We start from the raw sequence: 16,981 nt of genomic DNA, 5'->3' as shown, positions 1-16,981 counted from the left end.
TCAGGAGTTTAATATTTGTCACCCCGACTTCATTTTCATGTTTATTCAATAACAGTGCGTCATGTTCAGCATTTATCCCCTTCTTTGTTTCTGGTTACAATCTTTCCGCAACACAATTCACCTCCTGCGCTAGCAGTGCTTCCTGCTCTTCAGGGGGTCACACTATATGGTCACTTGCACCCACCCATTTTACAACACAACACATCCCTTTCCTCCAATTTTTACTTAAGCAGACAGTTCCACTGAGTTCACAGAGGTTTTGTCCCAGTGACGCCTATTTGCTCCAACCTGGAGCATCTAGGTAAAATCCCTACCCAGTTAAATGTCCTGAAGAAAAACATGCATGTCCCAATGAAAATACGCATTAAGACAAAAGCATTAAAACAAAGGAAGACAATGAGAATGATCAGAGCAGCGCTGCCTGAGAGGAAGGAAGGAAGCTTTTAACAGCACTAAAATATAAAATTGATTTGTACACATATTTGATAAAAATCAATACAATTAGCAAGTAACTGAATACTAGAAAGGGAAATTGATTGCTCGAGGGCCCAGAGGACTCAGGGCAATCAGTCCATTCTTCTAGCTCCTCCACTCTTAATAAAAATTTACTTTTTCATAATCCTGCCTGAACTCTTTGCCCATTAATAATGCCACTAAATAGCTCTTCTTTTAGCACTATTATTGCAGACCTGCTTGAATTACATTTAGAGGCAGTTTCGAGTGGCATGTCCTGGCCATTTTGCTATCTGCAGCACAAACGTCCAAGCAACAGCCTAAAAGAATACTGGCTAATGAACGGGAGCACAGGAACACTTGAGAAGAGCTTATAAAATTAAGTACCAAAGTTTAAATAAACGGATTACCATAGAATTGATTTGCTACATCAATTTGGTCAGCTTTTGCTGATACATCATTCCTTCCTCAAAGGAGAAGAGCCACCGTTTCGAAACAACTAATTAAACATTTTGAACCATGGCCTTACAAGGAGAGCAGGGCTGCATTGCTCTGCTCTCCTGTCTCCCTTCTCTCACCAAGTGATTCCTCACTGCAGCATAAAAATCGTTAACTCCAGGTGAAACAGGAGACTGAATTTATAAGCAAATCTAGACTAAATGAAGTGGCTTCCACAGCCAGCCTCTCTGAGCAGATTCCAGGTTCAGGCAAGGGCAGCTTCTCTTCCTTCCTTAAGGTGGGACTGGAAGAACTGAAACACAATTGCTCTTCCCGGCACAGACGGAGGGAGGCTCCCAGCTCGGCCAGCACGGCCTCCCCAGGTGAGGATCTCCATTCTAGTCAACCGGCTGTACAATCTGATAGAGGGTGCACACAGCTCTACGCATCTACAAAGGAGGTTTCTCTTTCAAAAGGTCAGATGCCTTCTCAGATAAGAACTTTCTCAGATGTTAAGCTTTGTCCACTGACTCATCTTGATAGGAAGCTCTTTAAACCAGAAACTACCTTTGGGCCCTCAACAACTTCTCTGCCAGTCTGCAGTTCAACGTGACACAGCCTCTGCTGTTAACTAGGGCCCCGATTCAGCAATGCACTTGAGCATATACTCAAACCGAGCTCTATGAGTAGCCCTATCCAAGCCAAATTAACTTTGCAAGCTTAAAATTCAACAATATAACTTAAGCACTTTCTAGTGCATCTCCAAAGGAGCATCTCGAGAAGTCATTCGGTTGAATAAAACAATGTATGCACTTCATCATACTCATGCCAGCAGAAACTCTTTTACTCCAGAAATCTCAACACATGCTTACGTCTCCAATGGTCGAGCCGGACCAGTGACTAAACTGAGCCATTTTATCAGCCTAAGAAAAGGCCCACAGATGCTTTGCAACTCAAGCAGCAATCTGTAGTGATGCCTCCACAAGGGTGGAGGAGAGACTGCAGTGCCAAGGGAGGAGAACAGTGCATCACTCTGCAGGGCACCAGCATAAATGCCACTTAGCCAGAACATCTGCTAAGTTGCCTCACTAAATTCTTACGATGTTCTTACTGAAGTTTGTCCTGCTGCTGCTTCTTACAAAGAAGAGACATTGGTCTGGACACAGAAACAGAAATCAGAAATTACACAACTTCAGCACTGGCCTTCTTTGTAACCATGAGCAAACGACTTGAATCTCTTTGCTGTAGTTTCCCTGCCTTTATTAATAAAGCAGAGGCAGTGAAACCTATTTCACCTAACTCATAAATATTTTGTGAAGATGAAATGCTTGTTCTGTGTAAAGTACTTGGAAGATGAAAGGCATCAAGTAAATACTAATAACAGTCACCACACCTACCAACAGGATCTCCAGTACTCTGATTTGGATCCGTGTTTGAAGAGTCTTTCTTTGTGCAACTCAGGAACTACGCTTTCCTGGAGTAGTAGAGCTGAATCAAACCTAATCAAGAATTCCCATGTTAATTGGTCTTCTAGACTTCAGAAGATCATAAGAAGGATGGTGCTTCCATTTCAAAACTCAGCACAGTGTCACAGAATGAATTACATCAAACTGGCCGAAGCCCATTTACAGCGTGGTCATGGAGGAAACTACAGGAGTTCATCCACCGACATTCATCTTAGAGCATACACACTCGTAAATCAGCTCCTATTCAATAATGAAATGTCGAGTGACTCATTCTTTCTACGTGTGAAAAAGCTCTCAGAAAGAACCAAAGAAGCTCTTACTTTCCCATCTGCCTTTCTAAACACTGAATTACGTCTCCTTACTTTGGAGAAGCTACAATACTTCAGAGCCGGCTGTAAATGAGAACATTACGGCCTTAGGTTGACACAATCCAAGGCCACTGTAAGATCCCAAATTTTTGTCAATTTGGGAAGATGGTTCATTAGCAGTTCAGCTGATCTAAACCAGCTTCCAGGGCATAGCGAGGCGCGCTGATCTCACGCAGACGTGCCCGCGAGGCTGGCCCGGGGAAGCCTAGTGATGCTGCTCTGGGCACTTTTGCTGCTCCATGTGGGTCAAGTGCCAGATTATTTACTTAAATGTCTTAAGCAACTTCTGCAGCTCAAACCTAGCTCATGCAACCATAGCAGTCCTGCTGGCAATAACCGGCAGGTTAGCCAGGCGAAAGCAGTCTTCACTCTTTCTGTCTGAACCCGTGGATTTACACAAGGACAGCAGCGCAGATATACCTTGACTTTTGTCCCAGTGTTAGCACCGGCTCGAAGCCAGCCAGCACATCCCGCAGCAGCACACGGAATAGCAACTGCGTGCTTCAGTCAGCTGTTCAGTAGCTGGGCTACCCAAGCACTGCACTTGCCCAAAGCAAAATCCTTCTAACAAAATAAACCAAACCAACACACGCCCGTGATCACGGGGCAATCAAAGGTGTGCAGCCCCGGCACTATGCCTGCTCCCTGCCACAGCTCTGCCTGCCTCTGAAGAGGCGACATAGGGTTAGCTCCCTGGAGCATCTCTTCAAAGCTGCTAAGAGAGGCCAATTTCTCCAGCAGAGCAATCACAACAAAAGTATAAAAGGAAGAGTACAAGGAAAAAACCAAGAGTTGCAAACTTAAAAAACCAAAGAAAGGCACTGTCTGTAAGTCAGTGTTGAAGGAGCACAGAATGAGTTTGCACAAAGGAAACACTTGCTGCTTGAGTGGAAGCAACAGGAGATGCTGGATCTGGCAGACCAGGCACATGAGGGATCCCAGCCCTCCTGAGGTGGACCTGAACCTGCTGTGCCTCCATCCTCCCCTCAGACACCTGCCCGGCTTCCTCAGCTCTCCCTGTCTCCCTGGCTTTGCGCTCCCTTCGGTCCCAGCCCACCCCTGCTCTCTCTCCCCTACCATTGCCTCCTCGTACTTTGGACCTCTTCACCTCTACGCTCCGAGGTCTCTGGCTCTCCATCAGCAGCTTGGGCAGCACCAGCCCACGCAGGCGAGCCAGCCAGTGCTGCAGAGATCTTCTCACCAGGATCCAGCAGTACGCACAAACAAACACATTATGCCACAGACACAGAGCTATGCTCCAAAAGGAAATGACCACTGGATGTTATTGCTTAACCTTTCTTAATAATGAACACGTATTTCTTGAAAATACATGCCACCTAATCCCCTCGGCATTGCAAACATGTACAACAGGTAATTTAAGTTAATCAAGCCCTAAGCTCCACACGAAGCTTAACAGTTTGCTTCACTATGTTTTAGGTAGCAGATGGCAAAGCACTCAACGGTACACTTTCTACAGTCCTTGTACAAAGGCCTGTACCTGTTTCTGCTCCAGATGTGAATGCCAACAAAGGGATGTTGCTGGACTAGCTGAAGGCTGCAAAGTGGGTAACCATTTTAAATCCTGAAAACAGACATGTAGTTACCAATATAGATGCTCCAAGGGGGGGACTTGTGGGCAGCCAGAATCGGTCATTTACCCACTGGTTTGTCATGACTGCCATTCTTAGATATGACAAAATTAAAGCTACAGGCTGGCATAAGACTTCCAGTAATTAATTCGCCCCTTATCTGTGCAAGTACATCCAAAATCAGTTCCGTGCAGGCAAGTAGTAGGGGTTTTCTTACACAACAGCACTTGACATTGTTGCTGTAGTTCACATTTCTATGCACACTGTCCTTTACAAATGACTCCAGACTGTACACAGCCTGGCACGTGGGCATCAGAAACCAGTCTGAGTGGATAATCCAGATTTCAACCTGCCTCTGTGGACAGTCACTTAAATGCTCTATTTCTGGCTAGATTTTGGGGGGCTGGGGTAGGGGGAGAAAAGAGTGGACAGGGGGAAAAAAATAATTTGTAGATGGTGTGTAGAGCCAGAATGATTTTAAAGAAAAGGCAATTAAGACTGCCCAAGTCAAGCTTTTTCCAGGTATGTTAAGAGTGACTGCGAAGCAAGGGGGTGAGCAATAAACTGCAACACTCAAGATTTTCATAATTTATAACCAACAGAAGACACACACTTCTTCAAACACAGAGCGCACCCCCCAGCATCCAATTAATGGTGGTGTGTACAGGGAACATACTTACACTAATTGACTGGTCCAATAGTCATGGCTGCCCCCAAGCATTTCTGGAAGTAGCATTTCTGCAGCAGCATCATGCAGAAATGCTTCACATTTATTAACTTGTTTGGTTTTGATTGTTGGATCGGTTCCCCGTTCCCAAGACACTTAGATTTACTCTTTTAGCTTAACACTACAAAGTAATCAAATCACTCTGTTACAGCTGACAGACTGTGGGAGCCTGAAGGGGAGGGGAGAGTGGCATCAGAAGAAACATCTACATTTTCTCTTGCATCCTTCACACTTGCCCTAAACTTTAGAATTGACTCATCCATATCTCTGGAGTTCAAGAACACTGAACTTTAACTGACATGGCAAGTTATTTGAAAATGCAGGACTTTCACTTGAAATTAAGGCTGATCTATCTTCTGGGATCAGGGACCAAGATTCACTTCTCATAAAGACTGAAAAGCCCGCACACACCCTCCTCCTGCTTCAAGTCAAACACAAGTGTTGCTGCAACCAAGAAAACATCCTTCCAACATTATGTAAAGTTCAAACCAACCAATCCATAAATATGAAGAGGAGATGAGATGGAGGATTCAAACATGCCTTTGTGCCCACCCATCAAATGTGTAGAATAGGTAAGAACGGGATAAAAAAGGAGCTGGTTCAGAGACTCAAGATTAACATGGAAATTGAGAAAAGGAGCATGCCTTTGGTGGGATTTTGACTGTGTCTCTTCAGTACAATTTATTTTCTTCTTTATGCAGTATTAGAAAACGCTTAGCACACAACCCTTGATGTGGAAGACAAAGAGAATTTTTTGATTTAGACAAATTCCAATGTCCTTGTCTAATGTTACTCAATGCAAAATTAGAAAGAAATTAGTGCTTGCAAGGTCCCGTGTGTTTAAAAATAATTTGAATGACCCACTGCTTAAAGTATGGAAAGGGTCCTCTGTTATTAAAATCCAAACATATTTCATTTTAGACTCTACTCAAACTGACAGGGTAAAGCTTGAAGAAAATCCCCCAACACGTTTTTTTAATCAAGGAAAACAGTAAAACAAAACTTCATGGAGCCAGTGATCAAATAATCTCACAGAGTTTGGATTTAATACACCAACAATGCCACGCATTTCAATGCAGTAGCATCAAAACTAGATATTTACTGCCTGGTAGTGAGTAACCCTTTGAAAAGGGAGGAACACAAATTCCTTTTTAATGAGTCACCGTTTGGCAGTCAGAGATCAAAACCTTTTGCCTGTATTTCTGACTGCAAGATTGTATATACTTGGGGTTTTTTTCAGTCTGTGTGACTTTATTTAAACTAACACAGTTAATTAAGAAAATAAGTAAGCTAAAGCAACAGGAAAGTGAAGTACCTGACCATCAGCATGATCTACTGGGTTACAGAAATACCAGCTGAATTCAGAAATTATTTCCATATATAAATGTGGAATTGTGAAAATTCTAGTAAGATTTAAAGTAACTAGTTAAAGCAAAATGAAATTATACTCAGTGCCTACTCTGATAACCACATGAAATCAGTGTTGCATAATTATTCTTAAACTAACAAAAATGCTTACATACTAATGTAGGGGTGAAAAGCTTCTTGTGTGTGAGTGGAACTGTGCATGACAAATGTCTTCATAAAATATTCATTTGTTTACCTTTGCGCAAAACTTAAGCTACGAAGATCTGCGATGGACAATGAAACATTAAAATACATGCCTGAGAGTAGATGCCATTTTTTTCTCCAAATATTTTCTTCCCCCTCCATATCAAACTCTGAAGTTTCAGCAAAAAGGAAGACTACTATGATGTGATGTCAGGGGAAAAACAAAATAAAAAAATAAATCCACCTGTGTTGGCATTATAGCCAAAGCAAAGAAATAAAACTATCATTCACGCTGAGGGGGGGGGGTCTTGGATTAAGATGTACCTGCCTTTATTTTGAATATAATTTCAAACTGTATGAAGTCCCTAAAGACCTCAGCTAGTAACAAGCACTTAAGATTTACAAAACATTTAACTAGTTAAGGATGCTTAGCGTGAAGGTTAAGGTAAAGCATCGTTATTCCCATTTTAAAATGGACAAGTAAGAACCTGGGAACTATTTACTCCAAAATTGCCTCCACCACTGGAGGCCTGTGGGGCTATAGATATTCAGACCCTTTGAAAAAAAGTCTTGACAGTTTTGAAATTAGAGCAGGCATTATGCGGGCTTGGCTTCTACCATAGGAAATCTCCAAATTGTTACATGAAAACTCATATCCACAAAAATTACAGCAGGGACTTAACCACTCGCTCCACACAGCTATCAAACAGCCATCCTGTGTAACTACCGATCTGCAAAAGCGTCTCCATACCTTACTGTCAGCTCACTGAACCATCCTGTCCTTTACATCAGTTGATCTTAATTTATGTTCAATTTACTTGTAGATTGGAAGTAATTAGAGTAAATAATTACAGTAACTGGTTACAGTTTGGGAATTGAGAAAACTGAAGAAAGAATTCAGAGAAATAACCTGATCTACTACTGTAAAGAGAATCAATCATCCATCTCCTTCCATTAGTCTTTTTGGCAATCCTATGTCACTGTTGTCACAAGCCTGGATAACAATGCCACATTAATTCTCCTTTTGAGAAAGGGACTACAAGGTTTGACTCGTAACTGTGTCCTGTCTGACCTTGGGGAATCTTTGGGGGAAGCTTCCCATCAAATGCAGTTACAGTTTTTACTGAAGGAGAATTACTGAGTTGGGCCCATGCTTTATAACTTGAATGCATGACACAAAAATATACAACCAATCTTCTGTTTCCACCAGAAATAAATCGTCAGTACCTAACCAATGATTTTGCAGATTCAACCCTATGTGTGAAATTACATTTTCAAAGTCATTTCAACAAGCCTGCTCAGAGGTGATGGACGCGGGGCAGAATGAAGAGACAGCTACTGCAAATCTCTTATGTAACAACAGTTCCTTTAACTACGTTTACCTAAACTGTAAATAGGCTGCATTTCCCAATCCAAACCTTCCCAAAGAAAAAACAAAAAAACAAACCACCTTTGTTGGAAATATTACAGAACACAGAACTTGGAAAGGAAAATCATCCTGTTTCATAACCGAAAGAGACTCACTCCCTTCCTTCAAGACAACACACTGCTCTCAATGCAACGTGAACTGCGGCATGGCTGTCAGTGTGAGCAGGCAGAAGAGGACATATGGCCTTTTGTACTGTTCCCAAGATGCCACATGTTAAAAAAAATTTACTATTTTTTTTTTTTTCAAAAATCGTTATCCAGGCTGGAAGAAACCCAAGCCACCGTAAATGTTTGTTTATTGCAATCTGGAAGACCTTTTTAGAAAAAACAACAAACTACTCTTAGACATTCAATCCTACACTCAAACAGTGAATGGGAATCAACCAGAAACCATGCATTATTTTGGGGAAACCATGAATTATTTGGGGGAAACTTTTGCTGCCATGTGTATTTGAGTATTTCTCTGTAACTAGATATCACTTCTATTACTGTGGCTATGACTAACGAGGTAACAACTCTATTTACACTAGTACTGTTGTATCATTAGAAACAACAAGATTATGTACTCTAATTCTAACGCCAGCACAATTATTTTAACACCAAGTGTGTCAGATCTGACTCTATACCCCCTAAATTAATTTCAGAGTAGTGGCTAAATAAAATGACATACTTCTTTGTGCTTTTGTTATAACATGCTCATGTGCAGCAAACTGTGAAGAAAATGTAGTAATTAGAGGTTAAATTAATCCCTGACAGACAGGCAGCTTAGTAAAGCTGGGCCCTCTTCAGAAAACATAGCATAAAGCTTGCCAGTCTTTCAGAATTAGGCACAAAGAACAGGCAAGATTGGCAAGTCCCTCACCACTGCGATCCAACCAAAGGGTAACGCTGAAAAGTCGGAGTAAGTCTTTGAGCAGCCAACACTACCAGGCAGATCTTGTGACAAATGTGATTTAGAGCTCCAAGCAATTGTTGCTGCAGCCGCTCTAACTGCCTGATCAGGATCAACCACTTGAAATTAAAGACGGCCTTTTGCACAGCAGAACAGGCTTCTAACCACCATATAATCAACCTCGAGACGTTAATAAAAGCGAACAATGGCATTATATTTCACAACATAACTAGAAAGTTACCTTGCTGCTTCTGATTTTAATGCAGGTAATGCATTTTGCTGCCCACAACAGAGTAAATGTGCGGTGTTATTCTGAAAACAATAAATAGGTATGTCTCGGGTAGGTGTAACTCCTGAACCTGCTTGGAGTTCTGGGGTACTTAATTGTAGAGAAAAAGAAATTTCCACAGAAATGCAAACGGAAAACAACACAAGACAAAAGAGGCTGCCAGATCATGTTGATGATATCCAGTAAGTATTCCTTTTTTGTGCACGTCAACAGAAGTAAATGTTTTTTCTGATCTCTCTAGCTGTGGCATGACAAAAGTAGCCCATTTTTAAATCCATGCAAATACAGCCTGGATCTCGAAGGGGAGAAACCGAAGGGTGCTTGCTCTGTGCTGCGCAAGAAGCGTCCTGGCTTTCCCACAGGACAAATCCTGGCGCAGGAGCCGCAGATGCACCACAGCGTCTGTCCCGCTCAACTTACACTTTACCTCCAAAGGTGGAAGGTGCAAAAAACTGGCTTCCCCCTGGGCTAACACTGATGCCGCTCAATGGATTGCCTGACATGGGGTGAAACAATAACGTACTTAACACCCTCCCCTGCAGAGGTAATCTATATCATGTCTGCGACTGGCTGAGCCCCCAGCTGTCCCTGCCTGAACTGGAAACACAACAGGCACCTGCGGTTGGATCACCAGGTAAATTCAAAAGAAAGAGGAAAGAAAAAAAAAAAAAAAAAAGGAAAAAAGCCTTTATTACAATTAAAGTAAAAGCAAAACAGGGGGCTTGCGGAGATTGCAGATCAGTGTGGGAGTGCATTAACACCACCGGTATTTCTGTACTACCCAGATCATCAATTATTAACAAATTGGGACATGCCTGATGGGGTACTTATGTAACACTTCTTTATCGATAAAACTGCCAAGTCCCTTGCAGGGAAAAGAAAAACGGATTTCAACAAGTCATAATACGATGCCAAGCTTTGGACAGGGTACAGCCATGAATTCTGGTTTCCTTCTCCTCAGCTCAGCCACCCATCACCCAGAGAGCAATTTTGGTCAGTCCGGCAGCCCCTGCTCGAAGCCTGGGGCGCAGCCCGGCCTCCCGTGAGCAGCAGCCCTTTAATCAGGTCAGCGCTTATCAATGGCTCATTGTAGGGATGAGACAGCACTCAGAGCAAAGGGCCATACGAAATCCCGCATCCCCCTGCATCTCCCATGCCTGGGCCCCACTGGCACCTCCCTGGCCCCACGGAAACAGCCACCGGCCACGCGCTCCCTGGGCCCGGCCTGCGTCCCCCAGCCGGTCCAGCTGGCTGGGCTGCGTGGCAGGGAGGGGAGGAAGGAAACCCACAACTCTTTCCCCTGCTCTACACAACTGTTCCTCCACAGGAGCAAAGGGCCAGCTAAAATTCCCCCTGCAGAGACAACCTCCTTCGCCCTGCTTCGTTTCCATTTCACTTCCTCCAACAGGCGAGAGTGAGCAGGGTGGGGGGCACATGACAATCCCCTTCCCTACTCAAGGGCTTGATCCTCGAGCCCTTAATTCTAGGATCAAATCTGAGTCTCACCTACTATACAATAAAAAACGACCACCAGGCTGGGCCCTGACAGGAGAAGGACTGGGCTACTCTCCTACCACCCGGCCTAACAAACACCTTTCAGTTCATCCGAGACACACACCAAAGTAAACAGCTACTGCAACTTTGCAAGTAAAGGCTGCACAGAATAAGTATTTTCCTCTTGAAGGAAAGTAACAACTTAGTAATACATTTTCTTCCATTTAAGAAACAAAAATTATTACCAGTGAGGAGGCTTTCCAAGAGGCATGAAGACTCTTCATAGCTCATTTGCATTTGCTAGTTATCCCCCTCTGACTGCATCACTCTCTGGTAGCGCAGCTGGTGACTTCAAAAACGATGGGAGTCGCATCCCAAGAACCATGAGCCCTGCTTACACTGTCACCCTGAGATATACTTTCATTTTGGACAGAGCTAACAGGCCGGGCCATCACAACTGCAATGAAAAGTATCCACCAGAAGACAAGGACGTCAAGTGAACCCTTTAACTGACAAAGACTTCAATTTTCTGTGCAAAGCACTAGCAGTAATAATAAAGAACACGGGAAGGAGACCATGATGCAAGCACAGACTGTTTTGCAAAGTTTCCCTTCAGCTGCTGGCAGCCCTGAGATGGGTTACAGAAAGTTAGAGCTGTGTTATTGATCACTGCCTACTCTGCAGGGTTGTTTTGTTGTAAATAAAACAGCATTGCTCTTTTGCTGTTTTCACTTAAAACAATACTCCAGTTATCTTCCAACATCCAGTCCAATCTGAAACAACACTAATGAGGGTAGTACTAAACGTCTAAACAGTTTCTTCACACATTTGTTCAGCAATTGCGTTTTCGAGCACACCCCTTTTACGGGTGCATGAAACAAAACTTACTACGAGTCCACAGCAGCATTTGTGTATTTTACAGCAATGCTCCGAAGTTCCCCTTCAAAATTGCTGGCAAGGAAGGAAGTTCTGCATAATTTTAGCACTCAACATCTGAAAAAATTAGAACAGTCCCAACTGTTCTTTGAGACGTATAAAAGAACAGTTGAAAAACTTACAGTTGACTGGTGCTACCTAGGTTACCCGTCAATGGCATTGAAACTGGTATATTATTAAGAGAGGTGTATGATGGGAATTGGTTTATTGTGCTGATCCATAGTAACCAACTCCTGTTCGTCCATCATTTATCTCTCTCACCAGCGACATATGGGTTTGTCTATTCACACTCTCAGCATTCTCTCTGCTCCAACAAACAGTCAGCCTTTTCTGCTGGGATAAGGAGATTTTTTAGTTACATCCATTATGTGCGTATCAACATTTATGGCAGGAAGATAATTGCCAAAGAGCTCAGGGGGATAAAGGCTCCCTCTTTATAACACCAACCCCCTTAAAAAATCAATATTGATATAAAAAACAGTTCAACGCAAAGCCTTGGTGTGTCTTCTGCTTCCTTCAGTTCAAAATTATTATTTTTTTTAAACATAGCAAGTCAAACTGGAACATGAGATAGAAAGCCTTCGTAATGAGTTATACTACTGCTCTTCCGATAGAGGAAAAAATAGCAGTGTACAATATTAATTGTTCCTTAAAGAAGTGAGTGGCAAATGTGTCAGATATAAAGCGAGAGGCGCCTTGGAGAGGCACTAGCACCATTTAAACTGATTTGGCTATCTTTATTTGGAGACCACACCAATTACTAATGAATTGTAACTTATAGTCACCTTCACCTAAATGTTGAAAAACGTTGACACTCAGAAACAGCCAACGTGAGGGAACAATGAAAATCTGGTGATCCTGCCTTTTTCCCCATTTAAGGAGCTCAGACAACCTTCTACTACTCCATCCCCCAGTTTGGATAAATCCATCTGTCACAGCTTCTGCAAGATTTACTTCACCTTCCCATGGCTACGTACTCATAAAAGTTATTTTAAGGCAACTTTCATCAGAGTAGCAAGTGACATAGAACATTTATTGATTAAATGACTGGGAACCGATGAGTTGCACTGTACTTAACCTGCAGGACGACTTGAGGATTTTACTTACTGTTATCCTTGCCACTGTGTTACCTTCTGCCTTCCTAACTTTTGTGTCTCTCATGAAGCCAGTTCCTAGATCGATCCTTGTCCTATAGTTGCATCCAGGCAGGTTAGCGACCATTTAAGTCAGGGCAAGAGTGTCAGCCTGACACCTTGGATCATGAACTCCTGCAGTAAATCTTCCTGTATGTTCAGAAAGCATCTAGCACAATAGCTCCCTAATCCCATTTTAAATCTCTGAATGCTACCACACTGTAACACTGGTAACAAGGTCAGTAAAAAAACAAACCCAAACACACTGTATTTATAAAACACTTCTACCTGTGTAAGGGGAAGCCATACAAAAGAATTTTAAAAATAGAACTGCCTCCTGTAATTACTAATTCCCCCTCCCAAAACCCTTTAACAACTACCTTAGCTTTAAAAAAATCCAAGAGACTTTGCAGGTTTGAACTACTTAGTTACAAGGGACTAAAAGCGAAGCCCTGTCAATATTTGCTTTTCTGATTCTGAAGTATTAGTTAAAAGGATTAAAAATAGAGATGAAAAACCTCAAGTTAAAAAAAACCCTCTGAAAATAAAAAGCTAAATTAAATTTGGGCTGCTCAGTTCTAAACTTTAAACAGCTTTTCACTCACACAAGAGGAGCTGTTAACTGCATGTTACCTGCCGTACAATATATACTATTTGTTTTTTTATCCCTGAGCAACAGACTATTTCCTGGTTAGGTTTAAAAACTCAGTGACGTTCCAGTTTCAACCCACACATGTGTGTCACTGTCAACGTCAGTGGCAGGAAAACATTAGAAGTCACCCCTTGCTAATGCTTTCCTAACATGGAATTTCCTTGTACTCGCTCCCGCAGCCCACCTCCTCCCTTCAGCTGAGAGCATCTTCCCCAAATTGCCTTTTTTTTTTTTTTCCCCCCTCCCCTTCCAAACATATGGCAGGGAGAGAGAACTGAAAATGGTCAGTGCCAGAACTAGATCGCTGCTTTTTTAGGTGCTAGCGTCTAACTCCAGCTGCTCTCGCCTGCTTTTAACCGGGGGAGCGCGGCCGCAGGCAAACCGCCCCCCGGGCGAGGGAGCTTCTCCCACCGGGGCGCACGTTTGGCTCCCGAGCATCTGGCACCCCCCGCCCCGCGCTATCAGTGCCTCCCACCCCCGCTGTTATTCGACTTCCAGTCAGCTTCTCACACGGTAATACCCAAAAATATGTCCCGGCGGGTAGCCCGGTTTGGGGGTGGCGGGGAAAAGCCGCTCCCGGCGCAGAGGGGGGCGCAAGGCCCCCGCTGAACCGGGGGATGCCCGTGCGCCTGCCGCCGAGCCGGGGCGGGGGGAGCCGAGCAGCTGCCCGGGGCGGGGGCCGCAACCAGCTGCCGGGGCCGGCAGGTTCAAGGCCGTGCCATCTCCCTCGCTCCTGGAAGCACCGCCTGGTCCATCTCGCACATCAGCAGCTTTATTGCCCCATCAGCCCCGGCCCAGAGGGGGAGCTCCGGCAGGGGCAGCCCACCCTCCCCCCCCGCCCCCCGAGGCACCGGCATTAGGCATTACCCGGGGATTACAGGGCTAAGCAGGGAAACACTCACATTATATAACAGGGGGAGCATTTCGCCCCTCCCGGCGCTCCCACACCCCTCCCTCCCTCCCCAGCCGGGGCGGCCGCACGGGAGCGGGAGGCGGCCGGAGCGGCGGCGGGGGGGGAGCCCGGTGCCTCCGCCCCCGGCTCGGGGAAGGGGCCAGACGCAGTTAATCTCCCCGCTGGCGGGTCGGGGGAGGGACTGCGGGGTGTCGTGTCCCCCCCCTCCGGTGCCGGAGGAGGAGGCAGGCTCTTCGCGCAGCGCCCGTGCCAGGAGGCTCCCCGCAAGCGGCCGGTGCCCCACCGGCTCATCTCCTTCATCCCCTTCCGACGGGAAGAGGCGAGGCGGCCGCGCGTCCGCACGCCGCACCGGGGAGGCTGCCCGGGCGATCGCGTCGGGCAGCGGCCGCGGCTCCGCGGCGCCTCCCGGCCCCCGCTCCCCAGCCCCGGGCTCCGCCGCCTCCCCCCGCCGCCCTGCCGGGAGCACCGTGGAAAACAAAAGCGGCCTTTAAATTTATTGTTCCGGGGGGGGGGGGGGGGGGGGGGGGGGGCGGTGTGAAAGGAAACCAAAGCCCGTTTTCTTCCAAGAAACGGCCGTTCTCCCCGGGATCCCTCCGAGTCACCCTGGTGACAAGCCCCCGCCAGCCAAACCCGAACAAAAGCCGCGGTGCCCTCGGCCACGACGCTCCCCTGGGCCGAGCAACAGGCCGGGGAAGGCGGCGGAGGAGGGACCGGGAGGAGGGCTCGGCTATTGACGGGGGGAGAGGGGCAACCCCTGCCTTAGGAGGAGACGTGGGACCGAGTCAGCGAGCGCCTTGTTTACCCTGCAATTGCTCTAAACCCCGATCTTAATCACAGGATGAGAAACCAAAACAGTTTAAATCGTGAGTCAGCATGCATTTTATTTCAAATACATGCATAGTCTCGGAGAGAGTGGCGAACACGCCGCGTTTGCGCCATCTCCCTCACTTTTGGGCTATTCCCGTTCCGAGCAACGCGCACACGCACACACAGACGCCACCTCGCCAAAGAGGCGGCTGAATGTTGGGCTCCGCACTCTTTTCAGGAATAACCGAGGGCTCCTGGGCTCGGCGGAGCCTTTTGTTCAAAATCCTGCCTACACAGCGTGCGCTTCAGACTCCCAAAATCACCAGGCAGGCGGCTGCCGACACGAACACCGGGAGTTACGACAAAAAGAACAATCGTACAGACCAGCGCTCGCCCCCCTACGTGTGACACCTTCCCAGAGGAGTCCCCTCGCGAAGCCGGGTTTATCCCTCCCTGCCCCTTTGATCCCAGTCCAAGCGCCAATCCCCCGGCGCTGGGCTGAGCCAGCCCGCGGTGTTTACACGGGGACACGCCGGGCTGGCGGCGCCGGCCGCACCGGCAGCTCCCCCCCCCCCCCCCCCATCCCGCTCGCCCCCCTCCCGCTCGCCCCCGGCGTTTCACCCCGGCCGAGACCGGCAGCACCCATCCAACCCCTCAGCGCCTCTTCCCCGCACCTCATCGCCACACGAGCGGTGACACCGAAGCCCGCGGAGCGTTGCCGGGCCGCCGGCGCGGCTGCCCCCTCCCCGCCGCCCCGGGCGCTGCCCGCCCCGCCGCCGCCACGCACCGGCTGCCCCGCCGAGACCGCACGGCCCCGCAGATCCCCTCGTCCACCACCATTTTAAAGCCCGCGGACCCCCTCCCTCCCTCCCTCCCGCCGCAAGCCGTAGCCTCCCTCCTCTCCGCGGACTGACACCAGCTCTCACCAGAAAGGAGGGCGAAAATTTTACCCCAAGTTTCTTCGCTTCCAAATCCCCGGCGCAGCCCCCCCCGACACCAACCAGCCGGGCGAAGCCAGCTCAAGGTGGGCACTTTTCTTGAACCGCGTCTGCAAACTTTACGGCCCCGGCGGAGCGCGGCTCCGGCTGCAGCCGCGCCGAGTCTGGACCAGCAACTATTCCGAGGGTGTTTAAGTCCTTTTAAAGCAACTCCTACTTTTCCAGTCCGTATCGATTTCAAATGCTACTTACTGGAATATGTGGCTCCATGCGTGGTGCTTCTACCCGCTGGGAAACCAGCAGCATCTTGGACTGGGGATCAACCGGCTTTTAGATCCACTTTGGCTGTATTTAGCAAAACCCAGCACCGCAAAGGACTCTCAGACTGTTTTCTCCTTTTAGGTTCCAGACAAGTTCATCCTGGCGTTGCAGTTTGCTAATGATTCACTGTCTGTCTCAATCTGCTCACTACATTTCCATCAACCCACAGCTTCCTCACTTAGAAGGTGGAGTTTGTGGGGTTTAAGTTACTGATAGGCATATCTAAGTGCTGTGTCACTCAAAGAGGAGGAGACACACACACACACTCACACACACATACACACACACACACGCTCACACACACACACACGAACGGCTCCAGGCTTAAAGGGGAAGTAACACTTTCTTCTCTTCAGAAACGAAACCTCACAGATCCAAGGATTTTATTTTTTTTCTTCTGTGAATGAAGGCGAAAATCGTGCAGCCTAGGGACAGAATTTTAACACGCAAAAAGCTGCTGAGGGTGTTTAGCGCCTTCGTTGGAGAGCTGCAAGTTCATTTAGTACAAAAGTAGGTAGCTCAGAAAGGTACTGGAAATTTTTTTTTTTTCCAAATCAAAGTGTAAAAATCACTGAAAAGACAGCCC

At 46.5% G+C, this 16,981-nt stretch overlaps 1 protein-coding gene across 1 annotated transcript in view; it reads right to left on the bottom strand.

Annotated features, from left to right (window-relative positions):
* The window catches only part of MAMLD1 (mastermind like domain containing 1), an 82,355-nt gene extending 65,975 nt beyond the window's left edge, over positions 1-16,380 (bottom strand). Inside the window, exon 1 of the mRNA XM_086470354.1 lies at positions 16,327-16,380. Coding sequence (XP_086326480.1) covers positions 16,327-16,380 — 54 coding nt within the window. The remainder of the gene's footprint in view (positions 1-16,326) is intronic.
* Positions 16,381-16,981: the final 601 nt, after the last annotated feature.

Source organism: Leptosomus discolor, chromosome 9, assembly GCF_034619465.1.
Source record: "Leptosomus discolor isolate bLepDis1 chromosome 9, bLepDis1.hap2, whole genome shotgun sequence".
Lineage (NCBI taxonomy): Eukaryota > Metazoa > Chordata > Aves > Leptosomiformes > Leptosomidae > Leptosomus > Leptosomus discolor.
The sequence above is the reverse complement of the archived record's forward strand: the minus strand, read 5'-3'. Positions and strand labels throughout refer to the sequence as shown.